Source organism: Gracilinanus agilis, chromosome 5 (assembly GCF_016433145.1).
Source record: "Gracilinanus agilis isolate LMUSP501 chromosome 5, AgileGrace, whole genome shotgun sequence".
Lineage (NCBI taxonomy): Eukaryota > Metazoa > Chordata > Mammalia > Didelphimorphia > Didelphidae > Gracilinanus > Gracilinanus agilis.
The window spans coordinates 214925655-214950935 of record NC_058134.1 but is presented as its reverse complement, the minus strand read 5'-3'; the positions used below and the strand labels follow the sequence as shown (position 1 = coordinate 214950935).

The following is a 25281-nucleotide window of genomic DNA, read 5'->3' as shown; positions in this document are numbered from 1 at the left end:
CAGGAATTGTGCCCGCTGTGTACCTGACTCTGAATATATTCATCAGCTCCAGACAGGCTCTGATTAGCTACACTTGAGATGGCCTCCACTGAGGTGTGATGCTCACATCTAGCCATCCCTTCCATCCTGGGCTCGATTGTCTTCCTGATCAACCCTGCTTCTCAATTAGGCCCCCATTAGGCCCCTTCTAGCAAGGCTTTCAAACTGCCAGTGGAAATTGCCCACAGTGGGTCTATTATTGGCGTTTCGATCACAGTGTCCAATCTCAGGCTTGTTCGTTTGATAGCCCACTTTGAGTCTTTATATTTTGGATTACTCACTCAACTCCCGATGAATTGTCTGTTCTTTGACAGGAATAGATGAGTGTGGTCTCTCTTCTAGACTTATTCTGCCCTTAGGATTTGCTTTTAAGTAATGGACTATTTCTGCCTTCGGGATCTCCATCCTCCAATATCGAAAGCACTGTGACATGAAAGAGAGATCAGGCTTGTTCTGCCTGGACCCAATGGGTCGAACTAGGAACTGTGGGTGAAAGCGTCTGACTTCTAGGCAGCTAGATGGCCCAGTGGATAGATCGCTGGACTTGGAGTCACAAAGACCTGGATTTAATCTGGCTCAGACACTACCTGGAAGTCCCAGAGCAATTCACTTACCTCTCTCAGACTCAGGCTCCCTACCAAAAAATAGGGAGAATAAAAGCACCTGCTTCCTAGGGTTGTCATGAGGATCAAATGAGATAACACAGGGGAAGGGAAAGTGTTCAAGTGCTGTAAGAAGGGCTAAGAAAAAAATAAGTATAAGGAAGAATTTTCTAAACGTTTGTTGCTGTTTTGATTCAGTTGTCTCAGTTGTGTTCTACTTTCTGTGACCCCATTTGGGGTTTTCTTGGCAAAAGTATTGGAGCCATTTCCTTCTCCAGCTTATGAACAGATGAAGAAACTGAGGCAAGCAAGGTTAAGTGACTTGCTCAGGATCACATAGCTAGTAAGTGTCTGAGGCCAGATTTGAACTAAGAGAGATAGGTCTTTCTGACTCCAGGTCCACTCTAGCATCCACTGATAACAGCCACCTAGCTGTTGCTCCTAAATTTTAGCACCACTCTAAAATGAAATGGATGCCCTTTCTTGGCTTCTGAGCTGCCAGTCATTAGGAGCCCAGAATACAACAAGGGATCCTATTCCATTTTTTGGAGAGTTGTAATATTGCTCAGGACTGGAGGTATCCAAGTGGAGGCTGGACAGCCTCTTGCTGGGAAGTTGTAGGTATATTCCTGTTGAGGTATGGCTAGGATTAGATCATCTCTGGGGTTCCTTCCAATTGTGGATGGGCAATGGAATGTAGGAGTGTGAGCAAAGGGGAACAGTGGGCAGGAATGGGGATGTTGATCTGGGAAGTCACCGGGACAGTGGGGGGAACCATAGGGTAGATGGTCAACAGTCTCTTCCCAAGGGCAATGGTACTGTTGATTGCTGATTCCAGGGTGACAGGTAGAAAACAGTGCAGTGAGGGGTACCTGGATGGCATGGAGATGGGGTGAAGCATGGTTGGAGGTCTGGGACTGTGTGATTTTGCGCTCATGGTGGTCTTAAGTAGGCTGCAACTTGTTATTAATGATTATTGCAGTTAGGCAGAGATAAAATGACTTGTCTAGGGTCAGAAATCTAGGAGTAGCTATCTATTTGAGGCAGCTATGTAGTGCTGTGGATAGATTGCTGGGCCCAGGGTGAGGAAGACCTGAATTCAAATTCTGCCTTAAATATTTGCTAGCAGAACGACCCTGGTCAAGTTACTTAACCTCTGCCTCCCTCTCGTCATCAATTAATAGTACCTACCTGCCAGGGTTGTTATGAGAATCAAATAAGATAATATTTGTAAAGTGTTTGCAAACCTCAAGACACTATGTAAAGCTATTTGTAGTAGCAAGTGTCTGAGATGGGATTTGAAGTTTATTCTTCCTGACTCCATATCTAGTGCTCTGTCCTACTTCAAAAGGAAGAGCTAGCCCTTCTTGCTAAGGTCAAACTCTTCTAGTTGTGCCCTTCTGTCTTCTGTAAGAACATGTTCCGTCATATTCTCTCTCTCTCTCTCTCTCTCTCTCTCTCTCTCTCTCTCTCTCTCTCTCTACCTGCCCCCTCCATATCTCTGTTTCTCCATCAGGAGTGCCTGGATTACGCTTTCTCCTCATTTCCATCAAAGGAAACAGTGATTTATTTATTTGTGGTCCCTGCAGCAGTTCCCTTGAAGGCAGGTACTATATCCCTGGTGCCTAGCATAGCATCTCCTACAAATTAAGTGCTAATAAATGCTTAACGAATATGTTGATTTGAACACAGTGCCATGTGAAGAATTTAGGTATAAAAAAAGTTGTTGTTGGGCTTTGCAGCGGTTAGCAGTTTGAGACAGAAAGCAGAATGGTGCAGTTTCCAATGCTGAGGATTCCACGTGATTCTCTCTCTCTCTTTCTCTCTCTCTCTCTCTCTCTCTCTCTCTCTCTCTCTCTCTTTCTCTCTATCCAGAAGGATATTAACTATGCAATTTGGAACAGAATGCAATTTGATATAATTGCATTCAAGCCTGAATTCCTTCTTTAGTTTCCCACTGTATGGTGCATTCTTTTCTCTCTCAACTCATCCCCAATTCTTATCTTCAGTTGCTGGGAGTTACTTTAAAAAAAAGATCCTGCACATCTAAAAGGCAAGAGGATTTCAGGAGCAAATGAATGCTCCCAAATTCAGGATGATCTGTTAAAAATGTTTTAAGTGACCCACTCATAAGCTGTTCCATGGGAGTACAATGGTATGTTATGGGTGAACATAAAAAGAGAACTCTTGCCACAGAATCAACCCTCAGAGACATTGATGCATCATTCCATTAGAAGGTGAGCTCCTGGAAGGTAGGTACTGTTTTTTAGATTCCTATCTTGAATGCAGTGCCTAGCACCTAAGGGCTCACTAAAGCTTGAGGGCTGACTGATGGTCTTTCTCCCCACCCTCCACTGGGGAAGAGAAAAAATGAGGGAGAGGTGAGTGGGGAGAGATACTTAAGCTCACTTTGTAGCTGTCATATCCTTTACTAGAAATAGAACTGGCAAGGGATTAGGACCCTTGATTGGATCTCTTTTCCTAGCTCAGTGACTTTAGGCAAGTTCCTACTCTGGTAAAAAAAGGGGGGGCAGGGAAAGAGTCCCCAAGAATCTTTCGACCTCTGATATTCCATGATTCTGAACTCAAGAGAGGAGGGAAAATTATTAAGAGGAAAATGCTGTTCCTTCTCCCTCCCCACTTCAAATCCTAGCACTGAGTTCTTCCAGGTTAGTCTGCATACATGATTTAGAAGGAGAATTTTAAAAATGTTTTTATTTTTCAGTTAAATGTAGAAACAATTTCTGACAATTTTTTTTGCATTATGAAATTCAATTTTCTTCCAAACCCTCCCCTCCTTCCTGAGGTAGTAGATAATCTGCTTTGGGTTATGCTTTCATTTAATATCCATTTCCAATGTCATAATAGAGGACATATTATCACACATACAATAGAAATCTCATGAAGCATGGATAGTGCAAGATGGCATGCTTTGATTTGCATCCAGATTCCAATAGTTCCTTCTTTGGCTGCGGAGAGCATTTTCTCCATGAGTCTCTTGTGTTTTTCTTGGAGACTTGCTTTGTTGATAATGGTTTAGTCCTTCTCAGTTGACCATTGTATAATATTTCTGCTACTATATACAGCTATATGCCATTCTCCTGGTTCTGCTCTCTTCACTTTGCATCAGTTTATAGAAGTCTTTCCAGATTTTTCTGAACTCATCCTGTTCATTGGTCCTTATGGTGCAATAGCATTCTATTACAGCCACCAACCACAACTTGTTCATCCATTCTCCAAGTGATGGATAACTCTTCAGTTTTCAATTCTTTGCTGCTACAAAAAGAGCTGCTAAAAATATGTTTGTACAGAGAGGTCCTTTCCCCTCATCCTTGATCTCTTTGGGATATAGACCCAGTAGTGGTATTGCTGGGTCAAAGGGTATATATACATAGTTTTGTGACCCTTTAGCCTGTTTCTATATGGCTCTCCAGAATGGTTCTATCAATTCACAGTTCCACCAACAGTGTAAGGAAGGGATAAAAAAAAAAAAAAAAACCCTTACCTTCTGTCTTAGGATCAATAGTATGTATTGGTTCTAAGGCAGAAGAGTGCTAAGGGCTAGGCAATGGGGATTTTCAGATTTGAATCTAGGACCTCCTTTCTCCAGGCCTGGCTTTCTAGCCACTGAACTGCCTAACTGCCTCCAGACTTAGGAGAGGAAGTTAAAGGAACATGAGCAGCCAGGACAAAAGTCCAACCTATCCATTTCACAGACTTCTAGAGGTAAAAAGTAGCTTAGGGATCACCTAATTTAACTCTTTTGTTTTACAAATTAGGAACCTGAGATGGGAAGTGACTTGCCTGAAATCACCCAACCATTATACCTGATGGTAGAACAAGGCATTAAGACCCTAGTCTCCTGCCTTCCTTTGCTGTTTATATGGTTACTCTGTGACTCACTGGCCATGATACTTTTGTCTGGAAATCTCCCCTTAACAAGGCTAGAACAAGATTGGGAAGATATACCTTTTATGGTAGAAAACTGTGATGGTATTAGGTGTGGTTAAGATGGGGCTTAGACTAGGACTGCACCCCAACCACACTGGGGGTTAAACAGGTTTGATGACTTGGACTAACACATTCTTTCCCTTCCCTCTTCCCACCCCCTTCCCATAGCCTACATGCAATTCCACTGGGTTTTACATATGTCATTGATCCAGACCTATTTCCATATTATTGATATTTGCACTAGGGTGATCATTTAGAGTCTACATCCCCAATCATGTCCCCACTGATCCATGTGATCAAGGAAGTGTTTTTCTTCTGTGTTTCTACTCCCACGGTTCTTTCTCTGGGTGTGGATAGCATCTTTCTCATAAGTCCTTCAGAATTGTCCTGGGTCATTGCATTGCTGCTAGCAGAGAAGTCCATGAACAGCCTTTCTTTTTGTTGTGTATATTGTGTATTTGCAATCTTGGTCAGGTGTTGCCTCCTGTGATAATTAGATTAAGTTTACACTGCCCATCTTTAGATTTAATCACCAAAGGTGAGAACACCTCTAATACTGGGAGGTCTGTAACCCACGTGTGCTAGAGTGAGGGACGAATCAGATTCAACTGACCCACCCCCTAGGCGGTCTATGAAAATTATCTATTGTGATTGGACATGCAAATTAGGAGGGAGGAACAGGAAGTGACGTACAAGTGACCCCTTTAAAAGGAGAAGGTCCTCAGTCAGCTGGGGGCTTCAGGGGAAGAGAGCATCTGGTGAGGACCTCTTCTGGTTCATGGAGGAGTGCTGGAATACTGAGACTCTGGTGGGACCTCAGACTGCTTCCCTTTGAATTGTCATGTGGTTAAGTTAGGCTGACCCCCTCTCTCCTCCCTTGCCGTTTCTGGAGGCTCTACCCTCAGGGAGGCCTCTCTAATTGTAAAAGACCTTGTGGCTAGAAGCCTTGTTTAATTAACCTCTTTGCCCCTCTGCTGGGTCTCTAAATTCTTACCTGGTCTGGGCCAGAGTTTCTCTCTCTCTCAATTTCCCTACCATCAACCTTCCTAATTGTAAATAAACTTCCATAAAAGTCAATTCTGACTTGAGATTATTCTTAATTGAGGATTGATAATAGTTCAGTCCTCTGACCACCTTTTAATATATTGAACCCATAAAACCCCTTTTTCACCTTTACACTCCCCAGTAGAATTTAAGCTCCTTGAGGGCATGGAGTGTTGGTTTGGCCTTTATCTTGGTAGCCCCAGCATAGCTGAGTCCTTAATGAAGGTCTTAAACTTGTGTCTTTTTTTTTTTTTTTTTTTGGTACCAATTGACCTATAAATACTTTTTTTTTAACATTTAATAATATTTTTTAGAAAAGTTATCATGGTTACATGATGCATGTTCTCATTTTCCCCTTCACCCCCTCCACCTCCCCCTTCCCCCTCCCCCATAGATGATGCACATTTCCACTGGTTTTAACTTGTGTCATTGATCAAGACTTATTTCCATATTATTGATAGTTGCATTGATGTGGTCGTTTCAAATCTACATCCCCAATCATGTCTGCCTCAACCCATGTGTTCAAGCACCTGCTTTTCTTCTGTGTTTCCTCTCCTGCAGTCCTTCCTCTGAATGTAGGTAGCATCTTTACCACAAATCCCTCAGAATTGTCCTGGATCATTGCATTGCTGCTGGTACAGAAGTCCATTACATTCTATTTAAACTTGTGTCTTAATAGAACTGCTTAGGGCTCAGAGAGATTGTCTCAGGGGCACAGGGACAATACTTCTGGGAGACAGGACTTGTTAATGATGTCTTCCTGGCTCTTGGCTGGTTCCTTAACCACTATGCAGCACTGCCTTGAGGAACCAATGATAAAAACAACAACAATGATACAGTTCCTTCCCTCAAGGAGCTTATACATGAATTAGGAGGGAGATAGACATAAAAGTGATGGAAACAAATGGGAGGTGTAGACAAAATGCTATGAGAGGAAGAAATAGATCGCTTTCTGTTTGGGAGATCAGAAAAGGTTTCATGGAGAGAGTGGGGTCTGAGCTGGTCCTTGAAGAAAAAGATTTTGACAGGCTGAGATGATTAGAACATGAGAAGAAAGAGGTTATCCCAAGTCCAGGCTGAACACCAGAAACTCTGGGTTCTGGTCCCCGATTGGTCCTGACTGGCTGTGTGACCATGAACAAGTCACTGCATCTATGTGGCCTTCTCTTATTTTTATCATCTCTCAAGTGGGAATTGCTGTACCTGTCTATGCTATTCATTGAGCAAGCATCTATCAGGCATCTATTATCTGCAGGGGACTGTGCTGTGTATGTGAGAGAGTTTGTGTGTGTGTGTGTATGTGTGTGTTCACATCTGCACGTGTGGGTTAGAGGTATCCAAAGATGAATCTCTGCCCTCAAAGAGCTTGTCGTCTAGTCAGGAGATTACCCATAAAACAGTAGACAAGCATTCACTAGGAGAGATACTGTTGGCTGATATTAAAATAGGAACCACAACCACAAACCATATTTGCCCATAAGTGCATGGTTAGATCAAGATGAGTTGGGGGGGGGGGTATCAAAAAAGTGAATCCAACTAAAGGAGCATCCAGACTCATGGTGAGAGTTTCATCTAGAGGAAGTCCTGGGTTCAGTTTTGGGCGCCATATTCTGGGAAGGATATTGACAAACTGGAGTGAATTCCAAGATGGCGGTGGCCAGGATGGGAAGAATTGTAGCTATGCTGCCCAATGATACATGGAAGTAACTATAAGTGTTTATATATGCTAATGGCTATAGAATGCTCTACAGATCTTAAATCCTTCTCTTGTCATTTATTCCACCAAATGTATCAATAGAGCACTTGAAGGCTTACATACCATCTTTTAGGGAAAGAATGTGAAGAAAAGGGAGGCTGTGGGCAGCTAGAGCCTCAGGGAACTTTCCCACTTCCAGATGAGAGGATCAAAAGCAAATCCCTTAGACTGAGTACTGAGAAAAAGCCTTTGGATCTGGCAATGAAGAGGTTGCTGGCTACCTTGGAGAGAGAGCACTCCCCCAACACTTGCTCATAGAAGATGTTTAATAAATGTTGTTGAATCGAGGAACAAAGGGCAATTGTTTCTGACTCCGATTTTTCCTCTCCCTTTCCCCTTCCATCTTGTCTCCCCCCAGGCCACCCAGTTGGTACAGGACTGCTAGAAATTTAATATACACAGACACACAGAGAAACCTCCCTGGGATACTATAGGCCTCAGTATAGACCATTGATTCCCAAAGTGGGCACTACCTCCCCCTGGTGGGTGCTGCAGTGATCCAGGGAGGCAGTGATGGCCACAGGTGCATTTATCTTTCCTATTAATTGCTATTAAAATTTAAAAAATTAATTTCCAGGGAGCTAAGTAATATTTTTTCTGGAAAGGGGATGGTAGGCCAAAAAAGTTTGGGAACCACTGGTATAGACCATTACTAAAACCCATATCCACGAAGAGTCTGCAAATCAGCAAACTCACACAATTCCTACCTCTGAGCCTATTTGGAGCAATACTTTGTTAATTTAATTGATCACTAATGTCGTTAGAGGCCGTTAGCTTCTCACAAAGTTATTTGTTTAGCCTACTAAGCTGATAACTTGCTACCTCATCTTCCACTAGTGATGTTTGAACACTTTGCCGATGTGCTAAGATCTCTTAATAAGCACAAACTTAAATGACTCTCAGAGGCTGCATCTTGCAGCAGTAGAATAAAGCCTCCCTGTGATGTGGGCAGACAAGTAGAGAAAACCCTTCCCCCATCCTCAGGTCCTGGGCTCTCAAGTAGAGGAAGAGGAGCAGGCCGGGGATTCAGGGAATCAGAGCTGCCCTGCAGTAAAACCAACTCCATAAACTACATATACTGTGATGTTTTAGTAAGGGGGTTTTTACTCTATTTGAGTAGCTACAACTGCCTGCAGCCATCATTTTACAATAATTACCATATCGCTGGAAACTTTTGGCACCATCAGTGAGAAAACAGAATTCAAAATAACCAAACAAAATCATCTTGAAAATGCAGTTCCTTCTGAGCCAATTTGCTCTTTTCCTAAGCCTGCCTGCTGATGAAAGATGGGAAATATTTTCTGGTATAGCAATAATACGCTTGGCCTCCTCAAATCACTTAGAGCCTGGAAGAAAGAAAATCTTCCTTTCTGCTTATCTAGACTCTTTCATCACATTTCAGAATGTTGCTATTAAAAAGAAGGTACAAGCTGGCAGAAAAGTTATAGTCGTACCAACCGAAAGTTTTTTATTTTATTAATTCAACAGTCTGTTCTCATTCTTTTGCGAAAACCAAGACACATAAAAGCACTGTAACTAAAAGAAAGAAAGAAAAAAAGCTTAGCCAGGAGCAGCCCAGTCAAATTGAAAGCAGTTAGGAGGGAGATATGTCACCAAAGCCTCCGACGGTCTATTTTTCAAATTTATTTGACCAATTTCTTAGCTGAGTGGATTGTGGGAAACCTACTATTTCTACCACACTTCATTTTCAAAACAATACATTTATTTGCTGCTAAGCCACTTCCTTTGGCACAATGGAATCTTAACCTCTTTGTTGCTGTTCAGGCACATCTGATTCTTCATGACCTCATTTGGAGGAGATTTTCTTGGCAAAGATATTGGAGTGGTTTGTCATTTCCTTCTCCAGCTCAGTTTGCTGGTGAGAAAACTGAGGCAAACAAGCTTAAGTGACTTGCCCAGGGTCACTCAGCTAGTTAAGTGTTTGAGACTGGATTTGAACTCAGAAAGATGAATCTTCCCGACTCCAGACCCAGCATTCCATCCACTGAGCCACCTACCTGTCCTTATGACCTCTTCTGTGCCCATTTCTGATCTATCAGTTTCCTGGAATCTTTGTTGGCAACAAGCTCTCATAAAAGCAAGGAAACCAGGATAGAGAAAATTCAACTATTCCAGGGAAGAAATCTCATCTAATGAAGTTTTTTTCCTTTTTCGCTTATTTTTTCCTTTTACAAAAAGACCTCAAATTGAATCAGGATTCAGTTCCTCTTCAACTCAGTCAAGCCACGCTTCCTTTATCCTTTTTTATAGAGGTAGTTAAATAGAAACTCAAAGGAGGGCGTTTGCTAATTATGTTAATGAACCAATTGAAGTATATGGGCTATGGAAAACCTATTTTAAACTTGAAGTAATATGTTTGGGACAATTTTCCAGAAGACCTGATTTCTGCTGCCTCAGTTACAGGGAATTATTCAAGAGTCAAGCTCTTGGCTACCTGAGACTTTGCTTCAAGGGAAGGCGAATGATTTAAAAGGTTTATTCTTGCTCATAAATATCCATGGATTTTGTTTTTCAGTGGGGTTTTTAATGGCACCAAGCTAGCAGTCTCCTGTCCTCTAAAATGATCCAATAATATTTTTGAAGGGCCCTTTCATGGGTTAAGGAATTCCACAGCATCCCACCCCCTCTCAAATCACATGGAAAAATCTTTTGGGGAGGGAGTACAGAATGTGGCATCAGTGGTCTTGGTTTAATCAGCCTAGACTTTACTGTGTTACATTGGTTATTTTAAAATTGGAACCACTGATGTAAATTTAGTTCTATATCTCACTCCTTTCCTCCTTCCATTCGTTCATTCATTCAACAAATATTTTTTCAGAATCTGCTATGTGCTTAGTAATGTACCTGGAGTATTAGAAAAAGTACTCATAATTATGACGCCAAAAGTGATTCCCAATGCTTTATTTCTCCATATCGGTACATATGGCACAGTGGAGAGGTGATGTGGGCATAGCAGAGAGAGGGCTGGCCTAGGCTTTAGGAAGACCCGAGTTCAGGTACTGGCTCTGTGACCTTTAACAAATGACTTGACCTGGTAGCATCCCAAGCAACTTTCTAAATCAAGACTAGAAGGTACGGAAGAGTTGTCAATCTGCATCAGAGGAGGGAGTTTCCGCACTGGGATGAAATCATGGTCCAGACCAATAATAATGGTTATTCTTATTAATTCTGCAATGAGAGATTTACCTAAAAAAATCAAGACCTTTATTTCAAGTTTGATGAACTTACAAAAGAAGATGTTTACTTGAAATAACCATAAATGTAGGGCTAGTAACTATTTGTGCCAGATGAATAATAGAGAAGGATGATTTCATTTATTGTACCCTCCTGGAGTGGTTCATAAAATAAAATGTGTCAAAACTGTTGGAAAGTTTTTAAGATTTATAGAGACTTCTTGGCTATTAGAACTAAACAGGACAAAAATGATGCATATTTATATGAAATTAAGATGTATTGAAAAACCTGCTTCAGACCTCAGTTTAATGCTGTTAACTACTCAAAATCTTATCCATGGGCCACAAGAGGGAATGGACTGTTCAGTATAATGGGGGAGAGGGGGATTGCTACCATTCCCAGATCTCTGTACTCTTAAATCTGGAGGTCATGCTGAGCAAATGGGGAAAGGCCAGAAAAAGAAGAGCAAAGGGCCAGGATAATGTCCAAACTGCCATTTTGCCCTGGAATCACTGAGACTTGTCTGTGTTTGAAAGGCCCACCTAGTCTACCAAGAAAAGACAAAAAAGGAAGATGAAAAAGAATCCTTTTATTTCCCTTATGTAACAAAAGGAGAAATGAGCCAGCATGTATTTGTAGTTATATTTTAATTTAAATGAACAATAAAAAGCTATGATTGACAGCTGTTTGGGGACCTCATCTCAATTTAACCCCTAGCTGACCATGACACCAAAGAGAGGGAACCCCAAGTCCTGGTTTATGATTCACAGCCTCAATGACAAAGCAGTGGATTTAATGAGCCAGGTAGACCAAACTCCTCTACCCCAAGGATAAGGTGTATTATTAACAAAGGGGTTTTTTAGAACTAGACACTAAAGGGCTTCTGCAGCCCTTGTTTAGAAACTCTAGAAAGCAGAATTCAGTTGGGGAGAAAGAGAGGGCTTTTACTATAGCTTTATTCATTCAGAAGGAAAATAGATAGCACATCAAAGGGGAAATTCCCTTGGGTTTACAATGTGCAAGCATACCTAGGACCTAAAAATGTGAATCAAATATAACATCTTTTCTCTCTCTCTTAAAAAAAAAAAGCCACACACCCTCCTACCACTCCCAAATGTACTTACTGATTGGAGAAATGTTTGCTAATAATCTTTTTTTTAAAAAAAGAGAGAAATGCCCCACTAATCCTGCTGGTGGGACTAGAAACGCTCGGGGGAGACACCACCATTGTCCGTTGGAAGGTCAGAACTGACTGGGATGGCCATCCTGGGGAGCTCCGGGCAGGGGAGGCTTGCTGACTTGCTGAGTTTCTTGCTGACTGTTCCCAGCCTCCAAGCTCACCAGGTGACCATTGATGACTCGAAGCTCTCTGACCACAGTGCTCAGATCTCCATGCAGTCTCCCAATAGCGTTTTTGATCTCCCCTAATAAAACCAGGATGGATGTGTTGGTACCAGTTGCCTCAGATTGCTGTTTGCTCACGAGGGAAGTAGGATCAGACACTGACGTCAGGCACTGCGTATTCTGGGCCGGGAAGGTGACCCAGTTACCTCTGGTACCAGCAAGAGTTCGATCATCTACAGACCTGGAACTATTAGGGAGGATGTTTAGCAAGTTGACTGTGTCACTCTCATCTTCATCTGAAGATGCCAGGCAAGGAGCAAAGGGGCGGTTAACCTTGACCTGCATCTCTTTAAAGAGAGCAGAGGAGGAGGAAGACCCATGGGATGAAGGCCTGAGAGAACGTCCACCGGAAGGCAGAGCTAAAAGATGAAGTGAGTTTTCTGGAGTGACTAAGTCAGGGGATGAGACCGAGAAGGTGGAAAAAGATGAGGATGTTCCTTCAGAGATGGCCGAATCTAAAATAGATGTAAAATAAGAGAAAGCTTTTGTAATATCCAAATGAGATTAATAGTTCAAATCATTTGTATAAACAAAGATTATGACAAGCAAATCACATTGGACTTAATGTTTTAAATATACACAATGAAATAAACTTAAGTCAACCTAACGTAGGACCTGAGAAAACCTACAGTTGGACAAAATATCTCTAACACCTAGAAAATTAAACAGAAATAGAATGGCAGTCTCAGTGCTATGATGGACTTTGCATGCGATCTATTCCAGCCTCAACCTGAACTGGAATTCCATCCACAGCAAACCTAGAGAAACGATCAGATATCCTCTCCTGGAAGACAACCCCCAGGGCCAAGGAAGCAAGCTACTCTGCTGCCTCTCAAAACATCATCGTTGGTGGTTGTAGTTCCTCATTGCTGTCCGTTGTTGCCTTCTTCCTCCTCCTCTTCTCCCTTCTTCAAAACAACTCACACTTTCTATCTTAGAAGCAATATGCAGAAGAGCGGTAAGGGCTAGGCAACTTAGGTTAAGTGACTTGCCCAGGGTCATAGAGCTAGGAAGTATTTGAGGTCACATTTGAATCCAGGACCTCCAATCTCCACACTTAGCATTCTATCTATTGAGCCACCTAGCTGGCCTTTCACCCATTCCTCTTTAGGACAGCTCAAATTTGAAGGAAACTTTTCCTTCCAGTAAGCTACTACTGCCCCAACTGTCTTTAGCATTTCCTTCTAGGGTCAGGCATAACAAACCTAATTCTTCTTCCATAAGTCGGTTCTTCAAATACATGAACATGTCCTCAATACTCTCATGTCCCACTAAGTTTCTCTTCTTCAGGCTAAAGAGCCTCAGTTATTTCAAACAGCCCCCACATGGCCTGGCCTCCATCCTGATCACCCCCTTCTAACAGAATTAGTTTTATTCAGCCTATGCTACAAAGCATTCCTTTTTTTTCTTACATATTCCTTTACCAGACTCATATAGTTATTTATTAATAAACCATGTCTTTTGTAACTATTAGGTACAGAGGAAGACTGGCATAGGAGCTAGAGAATGAGTCTTCAAGTCAGGAAGACTACACATCCTGGCAGTCATAACCTATCAGGGTCCCCAGGCACCCCTCTAAGAGAGTAAGTTGCAGAGAGGGAAACAACCTGCAATTTATTTTTTAATATAATTTTTAAAAAATATTTTCCCATGGTTACATGATTCATGTTCTCTCTCTCTCTCCTCTTCCCTCCCCTATCCCAGAGCTGACAAGCAATTCCACTAGGATATACATATATTATTACTCAAAACCTATTTCCATATTATTCATTTTTATAATTGAGAAGTCTTTTAAAATCAAAACCCCAAATCACATACCCATATAAACAAGTGATAAATCATATATTTTTCTTCTGCATTTCTTCTCCAACCATTCTTTCACTAGATGTGGATAGTATTCTTTCTCATAAGCTCCTCAGAATTTTCCTGGATCATTGCATTGCTATTAGTTGCTATGTTTATTACATTTGATCATCCCACAATATTGCTGTTACTGTGTATAATGTTCTCTTGGTTCTGCTTATTTCACTCCGCATCAGTTCATGGTGGTCTTCCCAGTTCATATAAAAATCAAGCAGTTCATCATTCCTTATAGCACAATAGTAGTCCATCACCATCATATACCACAATTTGTTCAGCCTTTCCCCAGCCAAGGGACATCCCCTCATTTTCCAATTTTTTTTGCTACCACAGAAAGCACAGCTATAAATATTTTCATACAAACAGGTCCATCCCCATTTTTAAACAAATCTCTTTGGGATACAAACCCAGCTGTGGTATGGCTGGATCAAAAGGCATGCATTCTTTTAAAGCCCTTTGGACATAATTTCAAATTGTTCTCCAGAATGGACAGCCTACAGTTTAGAGGGAGTTTCTTCATCTGGGAGTTCCTTTGAACAAAAAAATCCCAGGTCCTTCCCTACAGTACAAAGCACTGTGCTAATGGAGAGTTGATGATTGGACCATGTCCATACCTGTGTATGACTTGGTCTGAGGTGGGGCAGGGGAAGTCTAGGGGAACCTGATATATATAGAGATGGGCTAAGGGAAGGTCATAGGGAAGAAATGGCATTGGAGATGGGTTTATAGGATGCGTAGGTTTTCAGTAAGAGGAAGGTGATAGAGGAAAAGGGCCTTCTAGGCAGTGGTGAAGTGTGAGAAAAATGGAAAACAGAGGCTGGAAAGTACAGGACCTGCACCAGAGGATGTGAATAGTATAGGATAAGGCTGAAAAGGGATGGTAGAGGTACAATTCCAAGACTAGAAGGGACCTCCCCCTCATTTTACAGACATAAACTAAGGAGGCTAAGAAAGGTGAGTGACTGGTCCAGAGCCTTCTTGGCCACATTGTCCATTTAGTTCCCAAAGTCCCACAGCTTATTAGTGTGTGGGTGGCTCATGAATGGTCCAGTTTGGCTGGGTCAAAAAGTACATGGATGGGAATGGTCTGTGTGTGTATTGGGGGTGCAGTATCACTCAGAGCAGGCTGAGAAGCTTTAGCATCATAAAAAAACAACAGGAAGTAAATGCATAAGGTGCTCTTGAAGTTTATTCACTCTGAGAGCTGTCATTATTTTAAGTCGGAATTGAATGTAAGAAAACTCAAGAATTTAAAACAGAGAATACATTTTTGCCCAAAGACCACCATGTCAAAAATCAGCCAATAACTATTAGTGAGAATTTTACATCTTCCTCCTGAGGAGCAAATGCAGTGTGGCTCACAGCTCACCAAGACTGCAGTCCAACATGTTTTATCCCATATGTGCACTTATTTCTGGGAGACTCCAGGAACAGTACAAGAAAAAAAAACAGAAACATCCCTAAAATAACATGCAATTAAGCCTATGGAATGCCCCCAAAGGCCCTACTCCAAGGCCTCATCTTGGCTCAGAGTTGTCCCAAGGGCCCCTAGAAAGCATGCTCAGGAAGCCCAAGCTCTGCTAGGTGCTTCCAGCTGGAAAGGCTTTGAGCCTGGTCCCAGTATACATGGTGCCTGTTGTCCAAAGATTAGCCTGGATCTATACAAGACTCTTCATTGCCAATGGGTTAGTTATTGGAAGATAATGAATTCTTTGGTCGTGACAACCCATGAAACAAAGAGAAAGAAATATAGCCAGGGTCTCAAACCTGAGTGGCCCTATTCTGCCTCTGCACAGCTGATGTTGGACTGGTAGAAAATGGGTCAGAGGGAACTAAGAAACCTAGGTTTCCAGGTTGATAGCATATTCACTTCTGGCAGTCTTCTAAATGTGAGATCCTGGCCCAATGGCCAGTGGGTTGGCATGCCAACAGAAGGTGAGAAACATATTCATATGGACATTTTTACTATAAACAAAGAAGATGTAGCTAAGTGGAAGGATGGCTATCCTATTGGATTTTCTTTGGAGAAGCAAATTATGAAGCTAGCAAAGCTAGTCTTCTCCTAACCAAAGGCTCTTTCCTGGGCACTTGAATCATTTTATCTTGTGGTGCTCATGATGAGGATAAGCAAAATGACCACCATCAAAATAATGACAGCATAAGGGACAGAAAACAAATGACTTGAAAAAAATCAAGCTGTATTATTACCCCAAAAGGTGATTGAGAGAACATCTATAAGTCCCAACCCAAATGCCTCCCTTCTAACTTTTTTTTATTTATTTTTTCTTACTTTACTAGAATCTTAGAATCAATACTGTGTATTGGTTTTAAGACAGGAGAGCTGTAAGGGCTAAACAATGAGAGTTAAGTGGCTTGCCCAGGGTCACATAGCTAAGCAAGTGTCTGAGGTCATATTTGAACCCAAGACCTCCTGTCCCTAGGCCTGGCTCTCAATCCACTGAACCACCTAGCTATTCTTGTCTTTTTTAACATCTGTAGAATCTCTATGAAAATGATCTGCATAGATATCTGAGAGCATCCTTGAAAATATGCAAAGGAAACAGGTAAACTTTTTGCAAAAAATTTTCTATGATAGATGAGGAAAATTAATATTGAATTATGAATAATATTTCTATATGGAACTTTCCTTAAATCTAAGTTTTAAAAGCCAGTCTGTTTCCAAGATAAAGTAATTTACTCCCAGGGTTGAAGTCATCTAACTGAGCTGGGTCCTTTGTTCTTTTGATTAGAGGCAGGGTGGAGCCCTGTTTCTTTATGTTTAAACAAGACCACCCTTCCCATGGCATTTGAAAGCAGGGTATGTCTGTTTTTCCTCTAATTTAGTAAAGATCTACCTCCTCTTTTGAAATATCCACCAATGAGGACTGCCAGGGGAAGTCCAAAGGATGAACTGTCAGGTCAATAAGAAAAAGGACACACCTCCCTATGAAAGAAATTATCAGAGCTTAAGGAGCACCTTTCAGATAAAAGGCATACATGAAAGACCCATCTTTTGTAAATAGGTCACATGTTCCTATTAATAAATATTATTTTGGGGGGGGGGAAATGGTCTCATATTATTTATTAGTTAAAATTCCAGGCACTCCAAAGAGCACATCTTCATAGTTACACAATTAACCTGAAGATATGAACTCATGATCCCTCAGTGCTTATGGTTTGATGGCTGTTAGGGGGAAAAAGGCTTATGACTTGATAATACAAGATGTGATCTCAAAGATACACCTTCAACAAGATGTCTTTCAAATAAAAGCTAATGGTCTACAAGTTCCCACAGAGAAAACATTCAGGGACTACTGATTATTATGAAAAGAGTCACAAAACTGGGAGCTATATGCTCCCCCAAAGTGTTTACTACTGTCTTAGAGGCTGTTCTCCAAAAATTTCAAGGAGAATAGGGGCTCCCTAGAGATGATAAGGTCCTCCAGAGGCTCCTGTTTGTAAATGACATTGTCCTGATTGCTTCAAACCCCAGACTACAGAGCTTCCTCAGTGAGATGCATGGCCACCTGAAAGGGAATGCTTAATAATCCACACAAGAAAACTAAAATAGATGAAGAATACCTTTTGTCCAAATATGCTATGCAGTTGGGTGGGCCACCCACTAATCCATCATTAGTTTTCTGGGCAGCAGGTATCTCAAGTGGACAAAGAGCTGGACCCAGAACTGAATAGGAGAAAAAAGGGAGCGTATCACATCTGGGAAGCTGATCCAACTTCAGCAATCCCAGGTGGCTCCCTGACTCAATAACTTACCTTTTCCACATCAATATTCTTCCAGTGATGGCCAAGAATCACCAATCCCCACAATTAACATCAAACTTAATGTGGTATTTTCATTCTAAAGTTCTCTAGACTCTTAACAGACTGATGCAATATAGGCTTGCTATCTTCTTTTTCTTTGTTTTATATACTTGAGCAAGGGGATGCATTCCAGCCATTCAACATATAAGAAACTTAATTGTTTAAAACAAAAAAAAACCCCTAACCCTAGTCAATAGACCTGACAAAAAGTTAAAGGGCTTATTTTGGAAGACAGTGAGCTCCTCATCACTGAGCTGTACAAGCTGGAGTGGGATAAACCACATTTCAAGGATAATGTTGAGGGGACTCCTGTTCAGGTCAAGATTGGCGTATAGGAACTCTGATTCCATGAACCATGCAAGTACCAATCTTGATTCTTTCCTATAATTTCAGTTAGGTTTATATGTTCATTTCTTTCTTTTAAACTATGTCTTTGGCTTATGCTATGCTAAGGAAAATAATTCACCATCAGATGGGTTATGGATGGATGGCTAATCTCATTTTTATTTTTAAAGGTGTATACCTATTGGTGATCTATGAGAGATAGTTAAAGGTCAGATTCAGAATATATAATTTCTATATCTCTAATTCTGAGTCAGCTAACGTCTTCTGGAGGAAATGAGATGTAAGGAGAAATACAAACTAATAATATTAAGAAAGCTGCAACATAGGTTAGGATAAAGTAAGAGAAATTCCTCAATACTCTCTTCCCATACTGCTAAACTAGTAGTGACCTCTCCCTTCTTAAGCTCCTCAGGACACTCTTGGCCCATGATCAGTTTTTTACCTAGTATTGCAGTTATTTCTTGACATATCTTTTCCTCTTCTTATGACTGTAAAGCCTAAGAGGGCAAGAGCTGGGTTATTTGTCATCTTTGTGTCCTTAGAGCTTCATATTATACCTCCTGCGTAGTAGATGGTTTATATTTTCGTTTTTGGATTTGTGTTGAATTTCATGGATTGAGGGAGAAAATTCAGAAATGGGAAAGATGAAAGAATGAGAGAGGAGATGGGAGGCTAGCTAGCAGTAACAATGTCCTATGAGGTCATTGATTCCAAGTCAATTTAATAAAATACAGGTGGGAAGCCTCAAAGCTTAATGTTTGACTTAAACACAGATAACATATTTTTGGAAGTATTTTCAGTGATGTATTTTTAGAAGTAGAGTGAGATGGGCTAATATGTTTTGGGGGAGGGAGTTCTGGTATTTTCTAGAGATGGAATCCACTAGAAAGAGGAAAGCCAGGAGAGAATAGCTTTCAGTCATCCAAATATGAGATGATAAAGACCTAGGCCAGAATTTTATCCGTGAGAATCCTGGGTTTAGAGAATCACACTTTTTTAGAACTGTGTGATTCTGGGCAAGTCACTTTATCTCTATGGCCTAGCATGTAAGAGGCACTTCAGAAATATTCATGCGCTGGGAAGGGGATGGAGAACTGCCCTTAAAGCCCAGAAGATTTCAAGCCTCACCTCTGGCGCTGCTGTCAGTGGCCTGGGCAAGCTCAAAGACCTCTAAGTCACAGAAAGGGGCTGACCTGAAGTGATGAAGGGAATTTCCTAAGCCAGGGAAATCATCACTCTGTGACACATGTTTCTTTTTGGTCAAACCAATATTATCCTATGGCTCCTAGAAGACTTTTAGAACCAAGTCTCTAAATACATGCCATCACTATTGTAGTTATTGATGTTTTATGTAGTTATATGGCTGTTTTATTCATGGATATGCATGGTATGACCCAAGGACTGGCACTGGTTTGTCTTTCGATGCCTCAGATTTTTAACCACCATCCTCCTGGCTTGTGGTGGAGCAGCTGCTTACAAAAGTGTGTCACAGTGCACATTCTGCATCTTTGGATTGTGGGCTGGATGTAAAAAACAAAAACAAAACAAAAAACCACCACCCTCTTGGAGATAGGCTATCCTAGGTTCAAATCTAGTCTCAGATTATTCCTAGCTATGTGACCCTGGGCAAGTCACCCCCATTGCCTATCCCTTATAACTCTTCTAACTTGGAACCCACACATAATATTGATTCCAAGACAGAGAGGTAAGGGTTTAAAAACAATCCCTCCACTGGCTGCTGTCTACAAACACTGCACAATGGTGCTGGTTGCTTAATGTCTTTTAGTAAGCCCATCCATTTCCTCTGCTCCTTGCCTTCCTCTGTAGCAACCATGACCTGGGTATCTGTTGCCATCCATCTTCCTGTTCTTCAGCTTCTCTGTCCAGCATGCTGTCATGGGGCCTGCATCGCAAGATCAAGGCTGCAAGGATGGCAGCATTTTCATATTTCATCATGGGGATGGACCTTTGGCCACTTGGGGTTAAGAACTACTTGTAGGGGATGCTGATAAAATTGTTCCAAACACCCAATGTGTCATCTCTGACAGATCCAAGTCTCACTGTCATAAGGGTCAGATCATGCTACAATTTTAGATTTCATATCCCAAATTGTTTAAAGTACTCTGCTGTAAAAATGTAACTGTAAATCTGTAAATGACTTTCCAAAAATGGGAATTGGTTCCAAATTTATGTTTAAAACTCCCACTAGTTCTAAATTCAATTCATGATTTATCTGAAGGCAGGAGGTCTCTTCATCAGCTGAACACCTTCAGAATTCTTCACTGTACAAAGCAGGGACAGCTTTTCATCCTTCAATCTATCTTTTGATCCCATCTTTCTGCTGACAGACAATAGCTGTTGTGTTAAGAAGTTATACACATAAGATCTAAAGTTCCTGATGTTATCTATGAATGGAAAATATCCCATTTGGAAACCTATTTTGGTTTGCCCCATTGAGGACAGTGTATAGAAAAGAAATAAGGAGTAAACCATCCTTTATTTCATTTGGTTTAGGCCAATCCTGGGGATGATAGATCAGTTAATAGATTATAGAAGATGTATCAAAACTACTTCTTAAAGTGAGGTAGAGTGAGAAGAGTCCTGGATTCAGCATTAAAGGATTAGAGTTTGAATCCTGGTTTTTAATCCTTACTACCTATGTACCAGTTTCTTCCCCTCTCTGGGCCTTAGTTTCCTATTCTAGGTGGAATGAGTGATCTCTGAGATCGTTTCTAGATCCAATTCTATGAACCTACTAATGTGCCTATAAAAATGTGTTTGGGGGACTACTGGATTTGAAAATTCATACTAGCCCATGATTGCACATATCAGCTAGACGCTTAACAGACTAAAAAGTTGCTGGCAACATCTCTTGGGTGAGCCCAACCTGTAGGAGGCACAATGGATGGCTCCCTCTGGGGCTCCCCACAGTTCTTTTAAACCAGGCTGACCAGGGAAGGGGCTCAATGAGCTGGACTATTGTTGGCTCAACTATTTTCTATCATTTCTTCACATTTCCTTTAGGGGAATTGTTCATTGTTCCAATTCTGGTGACTTTTTGTATAAAAAAGGGAAAATGGCATGATTAATAGCTCCTTTTTGTGTCCTGTTCAGTTTCTTTCACTAGCAAAAGGTGAGGGGAAGAATAGCTTTAAAGAAAGACCATCCCTGCCAGCCAAAATATCCCTAGCAAAAAATGGGGCAGATGATATAGGAACAAAGAGATGGGTCAAGGAGAATTTTTGCCAGGATCCATCAAGAGTGGCATATAACACTAATAGATTTTTTTCCCCTCAAAGCTGATTAGAGAACAAATTCCCAGGACAGTTTAATCAACTTTAAATGTAATTTTATCTTCCCAGAATATTATGCAAGTCACCTACCACCCAAAGCAGCTTCTAAAACTCCCCTAGCTCTTTTGTCTTTTTCCTTTTTAACATGAGAGAACCAAAAAGTAGTATGAGACACCAATAAATAAGTTGAAATCAAAACTGCAGAGCAGGAAAAGTGGACTACTTCTAGATAAAGCATTGAATACTTAAGGGTCAAACAGAATTCCTGCAACCAAGCTGAGACAATCTCATCCAGGGAAAAGACCAATAAAAATTGAGCTGCCCTAGATGCCCACCTTTTAATTTGAGACCTGTCAAATGAGGGCAAAAGAGTGTTATTTATTGGATTTGCAGAGTTCAAAGTGCCATCCATAGAACCTTTGTAACTGTAGGTGAAAACATGAACTGGAATCAAACTATGGAGGCATAAAAAGGAGAGCTGGAGAGATGAGAAAACTGAGAACAGAAGGTAGAAGAAGACAAAGTAAGCAAAGGCCAATATGCTAAACAGGGCAAATAGTCTAAGTCTTTTCTATTCCAAGTCAAATGTGAATTCAGAAGAAGGGAGGGGAGAGAAAATGGTCAAATATTTTTAGAATGTCTCATGGTAATCAATCTAGGAGTGTGATGAATTTCAATTTCTTTCTTTCTCTGTTCTTATTGGGGGGGCAAAGGGCAGGGATATTTTAAATTTTGCTATGATTTCTCACCAGCTGGAGTCTAGAGGCTTTTACTGAAAACTTGTGTGCTTTTCAAGAAGTGGTCGAAAAGACATTATCAAGGATATGTATGAGTGAAAAAGGAGACAGGCTGAGCTGGTCACATTGTGAAAATGAGAGACAACAGATGCTCAGCCCAGGCAGCGGGTGGATATCCCCCAAAACGAGAAGAGAACCATTGGGCAGATCCTCTATGGAGGGTTAATGGGAAAACTTGAGCAAAAATGGCATAGGATGAGAGAGTCCCAAGGGGATGCAATCTGCACTAGCAGAGGGTGTGGTGCCCATGCTGATAAAATCATGGATTCATCAATTTGTCCAAGCTCTTTATATTTATGTAACTGGGGGTGGGATGAAGCTGGTGCATGTGCAGATGCTTGCTAAGATGGTGGCTCCATGAAAGAATGCTAGAAGACTGCTTCACAGAGAATCATGGTGTCCTGTAAGAGAAATGCTTTTTTTAAAATCTATTTATTTTAAATTTTGTTTTGAGTATTTTCCCCTAGTTACATATTTCATGTTCTTTCCCTCTCCCCCAAACCCCCCTAACCCACCTTAGCCAATGCACAATTCCATTGGATCAAGACCTAATTCCATATTATCGATACAACTATCAATAACTAGATAACTAGAGTTATCATTTAGTGTCTACATCCCCAATAATATCCCCAACAGCCCATGTGTTCAAGCAGTTGTTTTTCTTCTGTGTTTCTCCTCCCACAGTTATTCCTCTGAGTGTGGCTAGTTTTCTTTCTCATAAGTCCCTCAGCCTTGCTCTGGATCCTTGCATTGCTGCTAGTAGAGAAGTCCCTTATGTTTGATTGTACCACAGTGTATCCATCTCTGTGTATAATGTTCTCCTGGATCTGCTCCTTTCACTCTGCATCAATTCCTGGAGGTCATTCCAGTTCACATGGAATTCCTCCAGTTCTTTATTAAGGGAAGTGCTTTGAAGAGACTGAAGCAGGCAGGGATATTCAGTAGCTAGTTCCACTGGCTGACCAAATATTGAAGCACTGAAGTTGACAAATCTTTTAGTGTTATGGACCGTTTGTGCAGTCTGGTGAAGCTTACAGATCTTTTCTCAAAGGAATATTTTTAAGTGCAGAAAATAGGATTACAATCGAAATACCTTTTTTTTTTTTCCCATTCAAGTTTATGAGACCCTCTGAAATCTTGCCACATACACCAGGCTAAAATCCCCAGCTTGAAGTCTAAATCCTTGATCCAGAGCTAAAAAGATCTCAGAGACCAACCCTCTGACTCTTTAGATGAGGAAATTAAGGCTCAGGTAGGCTAAATTACTAACCCAAGGGTACTCAAGTAAGCACTGGAGTTAAGATTTGACACCAACACACTGACTCCAGAAACAATGCTTTTTGTCTCACTGCCTCCCTAGCCAATTCCCCCTTAACTTCTTTTCCTTTCCTTTTCTTTTCACCCTTACCTTCCATCTCAGAATCAATATTATGTATTGGTTCCAAGGTAAAAGAGTGGTATGGTCTAGGACATGGGAGTTAAGTGACTTGCTCAGGGTGAGTCACAGCCAGGAAGTGCCTGAGGCTGGAGTTGAACCCAGGACCTCCTGTCTCTAGGCCTGGCTCTCAATCCACTGAGCCACTTAGCAGCCTCCAGTCATGTTAATTTTTAAAGCAAGCTTTCATGGTTAATGTCATGATCAAAGGAAGAAGGAGGCATCTGCCTCTGAGGCAAAGGAGGAAGCAAGAGGCATGCTCACCATGCATTTCCCAGGGAAGGGGCCTTTCCTAACAGGATTCTCTGAAATGCTGTGAAATAGTGACTATATAACACTGGGAGCTCTGGCACTCCCCAGAAAGCTGCAAGGGATCCAGATGAGGGGAAAGCTATCATAGCTTTCTTGAATTTAATCAGCCTGTACCCAACGATGAGAATCAGTGATATGAGTGCAAAGAAGAAACCAGTTGCTGCAAACCAGAAACACAGATCCCAGTGAGTCCCGTGTGCTTATACTGTGGGAGGTGATGGCCTCTTTAAGTAAGAGATCCTTACTCTGTCAGTCTGAATGCACCCTGACTTACCAAGTGTCCCCCCAATTGGTATTGATTCCAAACCTCTTGGCAAGGCCAGGATGGCTGAACAAGGACTACAATTAATCAGCAAGTATTTACTAAATGTTCACTATGTGATAGGCACTATGTTAAGATACCAAGAACATAAATTAAAAAAAAAAAAAAAAGCCAGGCCCTGCCCTCAGGGTGTGTACATTCTAATGACTGCAGCACTCCTACAAACCCTACTGGTTCAGTTATTTCAGTCCTGTCCCAACTCTTTATGACCTTATTTGGGATTTTCTCAGCAAAGATATTGAAGGAGATTACCACTTCCTTTTCCATCTCATTTTACCAATGGAAACTGAAGCAGAGTTAAATGACTTGCTCAGGATCACCTAACTAGTAAGTGTCTGAGGCCAGATTTGAACTTGGGTCTTCCTGACTCCACATTCAGCACTTGATCCACTGAACCACCTAACTGCTCAGCCCTTAAGGGGCTGATCCCTTGCTCTGTGGACTTTTGGCACTGCATCATTTTTTTGGATCCTAAACTTTCCCCTTCCTCTCTATCTCCTGAGCTGGACAAGTCCATCCATGCAGACTTCTTCCTTTAGCTGCCTTTTTTCAAATTTTCTTTTAGCCCCCTTTTTGCCCCATCCTAGCCCCGTGGAGACTGTCACCCTCATTAGACCTGAAAAGGAAAGCAAGCTGGCCATTGTGGACTCAGAGTTTCAGGGATACAAGCCTCTTTTTCTGTTCTCTTTGGTGTTAAGTTCAGAATAAAAATTAATAAAAAGGAAACTGCATCTACTTGGGTTCTACTTGAGTGTTTTTACAGATTGTCTGTGATTCTGCCTTCAAGATGCCTTTGGTCCCCTAGCAGAGCTCCTTCTCCCTTCTATCCCTGATTCCCCAAGCTGCGGATGCCTGCAAAAACCTGCTCGAGGACTCAATATACAAACAAGCCTCCCTAGTGAGAATGTCAGCCCCTTGAATGTACTTTTTTATTTCTTAACCCCATTGCCTAACTCCTAAAAGTCAGGTAAGTTGTGTTTGTTGATTGACTATTTGAGATAGCACTGATGGATAATGAGGGCCCTGTGAAGATGAGGGCAGAAAAATCTACAGATTAGCATATAGGCTTATGACAAAGGGCCAAGAGAGTAAGAGTCCCCAAAA

At 41.4% G+C, this 25281-nt stretch overlaps 1 protein-coding gene across 1 annotated transcript in view; it reads right to left on the bottom strand.

Moving 5' to 3' along the window:
• Positions 1-11829: 11829 nt before the first annotated feature.
• The window catches only part of ENTHD1 (ENTH domain containing 1), a 132988-nt gene continuing 119536 nt past the window's right edge, over positions 11830-25281 (bottom strand). The window contains exon 7 of the mRNA XM_044679787.1: positions 11830-12446. Within this exon, the coding sequence (XP_044535722.1) occupies positions 11830-12446 (617 nt within the window). The remainder of the gene's footprint in view (positions 12447-25281) is intronic.